We start from the raw sequence: 12,083 nt of genomic DNA, 5'->3' as shown, positions 1-12,083 counted from the left end.
CTTTAAATCTTTGTAGGGCAGAGTCTGCCTTTTCTCCAAACAACTTCTGCCCATCAAACGGCAAATCCACTAAAGTGGCCTGAACATCCACGGAGAATCCCGACGAACGAAGCCATGCCTACCTTCTTGTGGCTATGGATGAGCCCATTATCCTCGCCACCGAATCTGCCATATCCAGCCCTGATTGGACTACCTGTCTGGCAGCGGCCTGAGTGTCTGCAACTGCCTCCAAGAAGGACGTCTTATCGCCCTCAGGCAGCTTAGGGGCTAAAGACTTCATTGAGTCCATTAAGGCATGCACGTAACGACCCAGCAAGCACGTGGCATTGGAAGACTTTAGTGCCATACTTCCTGAAGAGAAAGTCTTTTTAGCCGCCTGGTCCACCTTTTTGGACTCCCGATCTGCGGGAGACTGAGGGAAAGCCCCCGAAGCGTGCTTTGAGCAGGAAGCCTGCACAGCTAGGCTCTCTGGAGACGGGTGTGTAGATAGAAAATCCGGATCCCCAGGCGCCACCCTGTATCTTCTCGCCACCTGTCTGGAAACCGCCGGAGAAGAAAGTGGCTTTCGCAATACTTCCAAAACAGGCTCCAAGATGGCCTCATTAAAAGGCAGTAAAGGCTCTGACGTGGAAGTAGGAGAGTGTAGCACCTCCGTCAGCAAGTTCGACTTATACTCTACTGAGGGTAACTATAAATCTAACAGTTCTGCGGCCTTTTTAATAACTGTATGGTAGGGTGCCAGTTCTTGTGGTGGAGAGGATCTTATGAGGTGTGCTCCCACTCCGGGGTCGTATCCAGGCCACTAGCCTCTTGTATCCCCTCAAATTCATCAGAGGATGTGTCAACCTCACCTTCCTCTACCTCTGCCCTATACCTTCCTTCTTCCAATACCCTTTGGGCCTCCCTTCTTGATCGAATCCGGGGAGACGTCGTACGCGCGTCGGTGGAGCCAGAGGTATAGCAGGCGGCGGCGCCATAGACTGAGTCGGCGGCGCCGATGGAGTCGGCAACGGCGTCAAGGAAGGCTCTGAAGCAGGACGATCCAGCCGAAGCCGTGACGGATCCCCAGACGGCGCCGGAAAATGCCACGAAGGCGCCATCGGCAGAAAGGGCATAAAGGGGGCCTGAGCGTAATGCTACAGCACCCCTAACGAATACGCCATGGGACCCACGGGACCAGTTGGTGCTCCGGATGGGAAGGCCGCCCTATTAAAAATACCATACATGGCATTTAAGAATTGTGTAGAGTCAGTACCTGGAGCAGGAAACTGAGGATAAGGTACAGAACCTGTATCCCTCTGCGGAGTACTTGGCAGCGGCGCCGTAGTGTCCTCTACTGGAGCCGTAGAATCTTCAGGCACCGGAGTAGGCTCTTCCCCTTGTTCCTATTCACCATCCGAAACAGGCGACTCCACTGGAACCGGAGACGACGGCGCCGGGGACTGCGCCGGGGACTGCGCCGGTGAACGCGCTGGAGCCTGCTTCGGCGAAGGAGATGCTCCCGGAGACTTAGAAGGAGAAGGTGACAAGTCCTTACTTCGACGTCGCTGGGGCGAAGTCGACATCGACTTCCTGCTCTTCGAAGACCGGCGTCGTGAATGTTTTCTTTTCTTGTGATGTTTCCTTGACTTCGACGGCCTCGAAGTCGACGACTCCAGCCTTCTTTCTCCCTCTCTTCTCCTTACCGATCATTGCCATAAACAGCTTCGCCTTCCTTTCCTTCAATGCCTTAGGATTCATCCTCCTGCAGCATGCACAATCTTCAACATCGTGGTCCGACGAAAGGCACCACAAGCAGTCGTCATGTGGGTCCGTCATCGACATATGGCCGCCACATTCCCTACAGGGCTTAAAGCCCGACTTCCTTGTCGAAGACATTACAGATTTTACAACAGTAACACCTTACAACTACTCAGTAGCAGGAGAGTACTGGAAAAAACTGTTGCGCGTCGACGGCGCAGAAAAAAGGGAACGGACGTCATCACGCCGACGTGGGTCTCTTATGGCTCCGGTGACGTCATACGGAGTCGCGAGCGGAGCCGATGCATTATGACGTCACCGTGGAGTGCTGGGGAAAAAAGTTCTGTGGAATGCTGGCGCAGGAGATATTCACAAGGTGAGGAATCCACTGGCAGATGTATCCATCAGAAGTAATATGTATGCTGGTAGCTGTGGTCCACAGAATATTTAGTGATTGTAGTGATGAGTCAGTAAAATAAACTGAAGGAGTACTTTAACAGCCTACCGATGTAATTAAGTAGAAAGAATTTACTGACAGCCTGTTCCTGAGCGTGTGGAGGGTTAAATGTACTTGAATATGTATGTGGTTGACAGTTAATTTAAAACACAGGAGTATACCATCTGCCCATTTTTAGATCGAAGCCTACCAGATAGCATAGGTGTTTGGTTGCAAAGACATATTGGAGACTTCCTGAAAGCTTCCCTAGAAATGCATTTTGCCCATTGATTGTCACTGGCTAATTTGTTTTGTAACTCACGTTTGCTTTCTTTCTATTTGCTACTTTAATTGTTTTAGGATATCCAGCATGTATTTGCCTCTCCCGTGGTGTGCAGTCTGTTTACCACCTCTCTGACTGGCTCCTTGTATTCTTTCATGAGTGCTCACTTTTCTGGAACTTTTTTTTTCCTTTTTCATGAGGCACTCCACAAGAGTACATGTGTTTTCAGTTGTCTCTCTTGTATGCTAGTTTAGGAAGCAGCAAACAAGATGTATTTCTTTGAAAAGGCTTCCTGCCTCCCACCTTTCTGCCGGACTAATTATACTGATCTCTGCCACTGCCAGTTCATCATGCCTGTGATGAATAATGTTCTGTCTCCAAGTTTGTTTATTTTAGTCAGTGCTCTTTACCAACAGCATAACTTAAGCATTCCTCTTCCTTAATTTCATGCCCATGCCATAGGCGCCAGCAGTAAGGAACCCTCAAAATAACCATGCTGGAGTTCAGAAGCGAGTGAGCAATACATAGGCCTTTAAATTTAGTTTCTATCGATATCACATTTGCTGTGCATTTAAAGAAAGAAGTCAAATATTAGGATCGGTCTTCAGAGCGAGACTGATGTGAGAGGATTTATGTGACAATCTTGCTGATTACTGGGGGTGGGAAAGTGAAGTCTGTAGCATGTTATCCTTTTTTTTTTTTTAGCACACTACAGAGTTAAATGCCAGTAAATTAAATGTACAAATATTTCAAAATATATCTGAATTAGGAAAGCACAAACAAAGCAATTTAAAAAAAAAAATTCTGAAGTGTGGTAGAAACAATTATTTAAATACAATCAAAACAAATTTATACAATAGGTGCTGAGTATTTCCGCACATTATCGTTTGTGAGCTATACAGTTTTAGCAACAGAACTGTATGCTTGTGCAAATGTAATGGTAATTTCAGTGGAAAATGTGTTGTCTGTAATGGCAGTGCATTATCACACCATGCATACTCCACTCTACGCCACTCCATTCTACAAACCTCTACTCCACTCTATGCCACGTCACACAACTTTACTCTGCGCTTCTTCATTGTATGCCACCCCACGCCACTTTACTCCACTCTATGTTACTTCACTCTACAACACTACTTCACTCTACACGTCTCCACTCTATGCCACTATACCCCTCCACTCTACGACAATCCACTCTACAACTCTCTATGCCACTCCATGACACTGTGCTCCAATCTACACCACTCTATGACATTCCACTCAATGGCACTCTACTCCACAACACTTTAAGCCACTCCACGCCATTCTACGACATTCCATGACACTAACTTCTAGCCATGTACAACTTGGCTAAAACACACCGGCAAAGCCAATAGGTCTCGCATAAGTAAGACCTATTGGCACAGCCAATGTTGGTTTCTTTAGGGGATAAGCACCAAATGTTGAGCACCTTCCTGTAATGTGACTGTCCATCTTTGAAAGAAGTACTTAGTTACATGCTGTACAACTAGGAAAGTGACATATCTGTTTCAATCACATTTGTAAAGAAACAGTCACTGATTTACAGAAGTGAACTGAGGAATATCCCTTTTCTTATAACAGTCCTTGCTGACTTTTACCTTTTGTGGAGTATTACACAGTGAACCTATAATGTGCAACACTCTGCATCTGTCTTCAGAGACTTTACCCAGTGGCAAGGTAAATTAAAATTAGTCTGGGAGTCCAAGTCTACTTACTTACAGGCAAGTTCCCTGCTCTGCACAGGCAACAGGTTCGGAAGGCTCTTGGCATTTAGGAATGTCAGGCATTCGAATATGCTACAGACACAGACTAAAATCAGACAATAATAGATCTTTTGTGACAAATCTCTACAATGTTATGAATTATTTATGAGTACTGAGGGAGGTCATGAAAAGTGTCAAGAAGCATGAAGCCGAACGCCTACCGCGGGGGAATCTGTACCCCGCCGTTATTGCCCGATCCGTCACCGGCCCCATCCCCTTAGCCAGTCTATCTCCCCGGTCCCGGGCACTGAGTCCACCTAATCCCAGTCTTGCCCTTTTTCCCCCCCTTGCTACTCCTATGGATTGGTAGGGTCCCCCCCGCTGGGGGAGCACATGCTGCTGTTTCCGATTGTGGGTTGCTTCTTGTGTTGTTATTTATAATAAAATGAAACCGTTATGTGTGCTCGGATGGTGTGGCTACCACCGCTTCTAACTCCTGTGCATTTCCCTTCGCCGCGGCATGGGCGCTATTGTTTGTATCCAATGCTCCTCTTGCTTGCTAGCGGCCGGCCTGAAGGTTGTAGGCCCATCTCTGTATATTTTTTGAATTTTGTAATAAACGGTTTAAAAAAAAAAAAAAAAAAGAAGCATGAAGCCAGCTGTCAACTACAAAGAGAGAGTAGCAGTAAATTATTTTTGTCCCTGTGATCTACCTGCACACCTCTCTTCCCCAAATGTATTTCCTTGGTCAGCAGGACTGGTCCTCTAAGGTTGGTCACATGTATCAAGTTAGCCTCTCAATTTAAGCCTCCTACCCAAGTGAAGAAATGCCATTCCCCAACCTGAAGCTAGATGTCCCACCTCAAGTAAAGCAGCGCCCATCTTCCAACCATACTAAATGACGAATGCCACAAAATCGGGTTTTTCTCTTCCCATGAGTATACAAATATACCCGGAACACACATCTTAACTGCTGAATGAACTGCAATCTTCCTTGAAGGACGATACTCTAACCCCTTGATGTCCAACGCCCTATACACAACCGTGATTCTTGATATTTCCAGACAGATACAAACATTGATCTCTGAGTGTAGACCCCCCTCCACAGTCTAGGTAACAAACACTTCCTTGCACTAGTACTGCATTGGTTCTCCTGATACACTGTGTGGGCTAGTTCTATCATTTGCAGGTGAGATATGTTCCATCTTTTAATTACAATGTTAATCTATAGCAGTAGCCAGAGCATTTCTAGTACCCACTACACTGCGCACCTTTGCAATACTTGCTAGGACTTTTACTTGGTTTGTATTCATTGCAGGCATGGACAAATGTAAGTTATGCATGCAGATCGTGTACTACTCTGTATATGTAAAATAAAAAATGCTTCATAAAAAGATTTTTTTTTAAACCTCCTCAAGTGCAGGGAAGTGTGTAAACTATGCAAAAATAATGTTGATACTGACACAAAATAGCAATAGAAAAGTACAACACCACATACATGTGCAAGCACTCGGTAAATCAATTAATGGGCATTCCCATGGAATGGATGGTCCTTTATGAGACCCAGTATGTAATCTCATGAAATTTGTTTACATTTGATTAGAAATGGATCTAATAGGGAATCATTAACATAGCATTGGCTATGTAACCACAAAGGGGCATCGATAAACATATCCATCCTAATAACAAGATACAGAGCAGGTTGCTGCTTTAGTCCGAGGGGCTCTGGTATGTTATATTGCTCTTTATTTTAGATGCAATAGCTAAATGTTAAAGTTAGTGACCAAGAAGAGATTTCACAGATAAAAATCAGAAGCAAAATTAAATCAACTTACCTAATCGAAGCTCTCCAAAGTTACCACACCCAATTTTTTTCCCAACCCTGAAATTAGGTCCAACCATTAGTACACCAGAGTTCGAGGATCCAGTCCCCCGTGTGCTATGACCAGACCGACCAGAAGGTCTTGGCATTCTGTCATCTGGTTTGTCCTTGTCTTTCTTTTTACTATCCATATCAAGTTTTCGGTACTCCACTTTGATTTCTTTACGAAGACAAGCAAACTCAAAAAGGGTGTAGTGAGAGCGGAAACATAACTAGCAAAGTTGACCACCTGCGTTCCTTTATTTACTGAGCTGAAGATGATGAGTGTTCAACACTGGCATATTCATCCCATTCGCAATTAATTTTTTTTCAGTCGTCTGTTCAGCAAAATATATCCCAAGCAGCTTTCCAACCAACAGGTTTCCAATCGTCAGGTTTTGCTGGTATTAAAAGTAGCTGCAAGAGTAAAGTAAACATTAGCCATGTGAATGATAACAAAAACATTGTCAATTGTCAAAATAGTAATATTGGGCCACATATACAAAAAATAAGAATTGTGATTTCCTAATTATGATTTTTACCTTATCCCAATTAGGAAATCAGAATTCCTATTGTAAGAAAACATACTAACAGCGATTCCTAATTGGCTCGCAAATAAACCTACCGCATGAATATTAATGAGGTATTACGCAACTTGTGAGGCATTAGGAATTGCAGCAATCACAGGGATGGTGGCATGCTGGGTTCAGCAGACTATGTCTGTGATTGCTTTTTAATAATGCATTATTTTTTAATGCAGCCCGTTTACCTTACAGAAAAGCGGGATGGGATTCAAAAAATGTAACGAAACATTTAAGTTTCATTATTTTTATTTTATTTTTTAGAGTAGGTAGTTGCTTCTTGCTTCAACATTCACAAAGGGGAAGGAGTCCTGTAGGGACCCCTTCCCATTTCCAAACAGTTACCGCCACCCTCGAGGTGTTGGGAGGGAAATGGTTTTTTTCGCAGTTCACAAAACATTGATGCATAGCACTGCAATTCGGAATTTGGAAGGGACGCCCTAAACATGCCCCTTCCAAATACCAAATCGCTAAACACAAATTGCAATTTGGTAACATGTTACTGAATCGCAATTTGTGCTTTATACATATGAAAAAGCACATTTATGGTCGGAAACCGGCCGATTCTGCGAATTACATATGGCCCACTGTCTTAAACACAATTAAACTGCAACATGAAAGGGTATTACATTTGCAGAAATCTCCTGCAGACCTATATCCACTAGGGTTATTATTGAAGGTCCCTTTTGAACCAATGTATTAGAAACAAAATAATAAATACATTCAGTCAGCCGTAGACAGGTGTTGTTGATGCACTTAGAAAATCACCAAGAAGCCTGCCCTTCTGGATATGTATGCAGTACTTTAAGATGCCTCGACATTCTTCTGATACGCTTTATTAAAACATCCATAAATTTCAATCCCAATTGAAAATCGTGATGTTCAGTCATTCATTTCATACTTATGTCTGCTCTTCCTGCAGTTTGTATTGCATGTCTCAATCACCGCCATGCTCCATTGTTAGTTTGCTTTGTTTGCTTGCCACATTGATTCCAACACCCAGAATGTGCTTTAACAAAGAATGTCATGCAACAAAAATGTATACCGAAATCAGATCAGCCAAATATCTATGTGGAACATGGATTTATTATGTGTATTTTGATCAGAACTTAATATAAAAAGTACTTTGCGCAGTACCACTTAAAAATGGTCTAATGACATTGCAAAGTGGATGACTAGATAGAGAGGGTATATAGGATATAAAATGTGTATCACTATCATTCCAGTCCTTTCAATCATATGCATGGAGGATTTCAAAAGACTGGGTGATAGAAGAGAAGTTCAACAACTCTAAGGGAAAGGGGGCCATGAACAAGGATCACTCACTCATACCCATGAAGTTCCTGACAACTCTAGATATCCCTCATTCTGCTTCAAGAGGTGCTTGGAGAATAACATCTCAATTTGAAATGGTAATCTATGTTCTCTATGGGAAAATAAATTTGAAAACGCAGTGTTAGTCCGGTCTTTTTTCACCCATTGTGTTTTAAATCATCCGTTTTTTCAGCTAAAAGAAGAGTTTTGATGCTGCTGAAGTCGTAGGGGGAATCAAAACATTTACTTTGTTAGTGTGAAGGAACACAATAACCATCAATGTTAGGCCTTGTATGCCGAGGAGATGTAAGCACTTAACAATAATGTCTCTAGAGGATTACATTAAGGGTACACTGGTTTGTAAATTTTGTGTGGCATTTACCCCTTGTCACCTTCTCTTTTTACAGCCCTATGCTAAGTGGCTTGTGTGCCAATGTGTAGTCAAATGCCGTACAGGCCTCAATTTTACAGTGGGATAAGGAATGCAGCTTTTTATAAATGCACTAGAATGTCTGCACACACCTAGTTCTGCTTGTGAGCCAGAATTATTTTCAAAAGTCAGTTATCACCCAAACACCCTGATACTTCACACGCACAAGGGGGCCTTTTTAGGTCTCGGCTAGCGAAGGCTGCGCTTGCGCAGTCGCGAGATTTAATGTTTTTTAGTACGGGCTTGAACCCGCCCCTCTTCTAAATTGGCTGGCTTCCTAAACGGAGGCCAGCCATTGGAGGAGAGGGGCGTCTGTCCGTTTAAGCCCCGTCTTTTTCGGATTCGGGGGCGTGTTTTTTTACTTTCTTTCTCTCCTCTGGAATGTAAACATTCCAGCCAATGGGAAGAGGAGAGAAAGAAAAACACGCCCCCCCCAATCCGAAAATTTGCTGCATTTCTCGGAGGCATTTCTGCTTGACCTCAGAGAAACATGGTTAGCAAGTCGGCGAGCTCCTGCGGGGTCCTGGGGTATGCACAATATCTGAAGTTGTCTCTAAGCATGTGCCGAATATTGTATATATTTTACATGGGGTATTGAATGTACTGGAGATGTGGTTGCCTTTCATTTGTGAAAGCGTGGACTCACATTTGGAACCTTTTATGCCATTACAGTATGTATTTACGTTCTTGACACTGTATTATTAACTATGTGCATGTTATTTAAATACTATGCTGATGTCTGAGACACGCATGAGACCGTTTTCAGATCATCTGCAATGTGACTTTCAACAAACTGCTCGATACTGCTCTTCCATTAGAGCAGGGACGAAGGCGGGGTTTTAGCTTGCCACTGTGAAAGTGTACAGAGTAATTTTGTTTCTTTCTATTTACTCTACACGGGAATTTCTCGTACGCGTTTTAGGACATTTCGCAATACTGCCAGCGCTCAGAGGGTGCCCTGCCCAGTTACAGACACGTCACGTTTGGCAAACTTTCCACCGCGCCCCTTGCGTGCACGCTGACGCAGAGCCAGCTCGCAATACTGCCAGCACTCAGAGGGTGCCCAGTTACAGGCGCGTCACGTTTGGCAAACTTTCCACCGCGCCCCTTGCGTGCACGCTGACGCACAGCCAGCGTTAAATGTTTTAGTCGCGCCGCTCACGGAGCCGTGGCCATGACCGTTTGTGTAGATTCACCTTCACAGAAGGATATGGGCGGTCGGGCCTCCTCGCCTGACTGTGCGACGCTTTTTAGGTGTGGGAGGCTCTGTGTGTGTGTGTGGGAGGCTCTATGTTTGTGGGGGAGGCTCTATGTGTGTGTGTGTGTGGCTCTGTGTGTGTGGCTCTATGCGTGGTGGCTCTGTCTGTGTGTGGGTAACTCTGTGTGTGTGTGTGTGTGTGTGTAGGTGGCTCTGTGGGTGGCTCTATTTGTGTGTGGGTTGCTCTATGTAAGTGGCTCTGTATGTGTGGGTGGCTCTGTGTGTGGGTGGCTTTGTGTGTGTGGCTCTGTGTTTGGGTGCAAATGCAATAGGTCTCGCATTGGAGAGTGATTAAGCTATTGACATTGTAAATAACAATGCCGTTTCTTTAAATGTTTTAAAAACAAAAACATAAACAAGAATAATGTCATGAACAATGCCAACAGCTCTAACTTTAACAATGCTGAAACCATTGCATTGTAAATGCTTGTTTGGAAAGTGGCATGCCTAAGGAGGTAAAAGTCTAGCAAGGGTGATACAATAATCCCTGAAGAAGACGACCCATAAACTAGTCTGACCTGATGATCTCCTTTCAGGAGTAGGAAACTCAGCTTCCTCACTGACTCAATCTGCAGCCTAGTACATCATGGGCTAATGTGGGACCCTGAAGTAGAATGTTACTTGACCTTCTTTGCACTGGTCCTGTTGTGGGTGACCAGGAAGTGAACTACAGGCTCCAGCTGCATGCAAAGACAAAGTGCAAGTGGTAGAAAGACTGTGCGACAGACAAGAGCAGGCAAAGAGCGTGATCTTCTGTCGAGGCTCTTGGGAAGGGAGGTGTTCTGCTGGGAAGGCCTCAGGTCAGGGAACTCCGATGGCTGCAACAGAGTGTAGGTCTAGATCCCTACAGCCAAGCTGCTGTTAGGAACAATAAAAGCAGCACTAGCACAAGAGGACGTTTTGAGGGGCCAGAAGGCCCCAGAATACTACCCTCTGTCACTGGAATGCCACAAAGAGTACAAGGAATCAGTATTGTGTGAAGAGCTGCTCACTTGTGCGCAGTACGGTAATCGCTGCTGTGGGTGCCCATGAGTCAAGGTAGTGGTAGTAGTGAATAAAAACCCAGCAGGATCTATGGTTTCAACTGGGGGTCCCTAAGGAGCTCTGTGCCCCCTACAACCCTTTAGGATAATTAAGAAATCACCACCAGTTAGAGGTAGGGTAAGAACTCGGTGTCTATTTCAAATGCAAGTCAACAAACAATAGTAAACCTTGAGGATTTATTCACCTTATATTAATTACTTCAATAGTCACAATAGTGAGCTTCATTTCAAGGAACTCAGAAAAAGGAAGAAAATTACAAAAATGACCACAGTTCATTTTTTGTATTATTTTATCAAAAACGTTTTTTAGGTTATTTGGTAAATTTCAATATTTTCATTCAATAGAGTAATGGAACACTCAATTTATCATTTCATGAATGGCAACACAACACTACTGTCTTGCTTGAGATCACATAAGCAGTAGTAAATGACACTTTTTACCCACAAATATGCGCCATACACATTTGGCCATATATTGAAATCAATTGATTCAGACAATTATGATTTCTACTAACATCCAGTGATAATTATTTATATAAAAGAAGTGTCGTAGCGTAGACGTTTCGGTCTCTCTATTGAAAGATCAATCATCGAGACCATCTTCAGGACAAAAGTTGCACCATGAATCGATCATGAAAGATAATATACATACATTTAATAGTGAAAATTTCAACACATAAGACACATAAAACATCTGAGTTCAAACATTTGTATTAACTGCACACAAAAGGAAAACAGGTGTATTCCACTACAACCACCCGATGTCAAGTGTAAGTCAAAAGTACCCAACACCTGAAGAGCAACCAAAAAGATGAAGCATAGAACGTAAAGAAACCTCCTCCTGTGAATATATCACTTCAATAAATAAAGATATATAGAGTAGAAACTCACTCCATCTTTGATTCGAAACTTTTCAGTCTGATTAAACAATTTTACAGCGTTCAACGAGGGAAGCACTAAATCCGAAACCAAACAAAACCTCGGTCAATGAAACAGAGCAAAATAAAAACAAACATATTAGCTCCTACTGTACCCTCAAGTTAAACAATCAATCACATAGGGCACAACAACTGTTACTCACAAGAAAGCGGCGACTCTCGTCTGCGCCTCTTTTTTCTGTGAAAGAATTGAAAAGGGTCGTTCAGACTCAACTTCTGCTCATACCAAGGAGATAGGCACCACTCATTCGCCCATCACTCACTTATTTTTTCTCAGTCCAACAGCTTGACTTTCCCCTGCCACATTCGCCAACAAATCCGAGCAGCAACCACGCGCTGGATGAGAGGGTTTTTTAACAGGGAGATAGAGTAGCGCCATGTTGACGTCCCAATCGCGAAGGAAAACGTGTCGGCCATCTTTAAATTATGAGAACATAACCTTAGCGCTCGTATTCCTCTCGTATAGTAAGATATG

The 12,083-nt window shown here is 43.7% G+C and overlaps 1 protein-coding gene across 6 annotated transcripts in view; it reads right to left on the bottom strand.

Annotated features, from left to right (window-relative positions):
• The window catches only part of CSNK1G3 (casein kinase 1 gamma 3), a 353,425-nt gene that overhangs the window by 245,216 nt on the left and 96,126 nt on the right, over nt 1-12,083 (bottom strand). For all 6 annotated transcript variants that reach the window (XM_085632678.1, XM_085632682.1, XM_085632681.1 and 3 more), the window contains one exon: nt 6,019-6,461. In XM_085632678.1, the coding sequence (XP_085488804.1) occupies nt 6,019-6,196 (178 nt within the window). In that variant the 5' untranslated portion in view covers nt 6,197-6,461. The remainder of the gene's footprint in view (nt 1-6,018; nt 6,462-12,083) is intronic.

Source organism: Triturus cristatus, chromosome 2_1, assembly GCF_964204655.1.
Source record: "Triturus cristatus chromosome 2_1, aTriCri1.1, whole genome shotgun sequence".
NCBI classification, from domain to species: Eukaryota; Metazoa; Chordata; class Amphibia; order Caudata; family Salamandridae; genus Triturus; species Triturus cristatus.
Note: the sequence above shows the minus strand (reverse complement) of the source record. Positions and strands in the feature narration are given on the sequence as shown.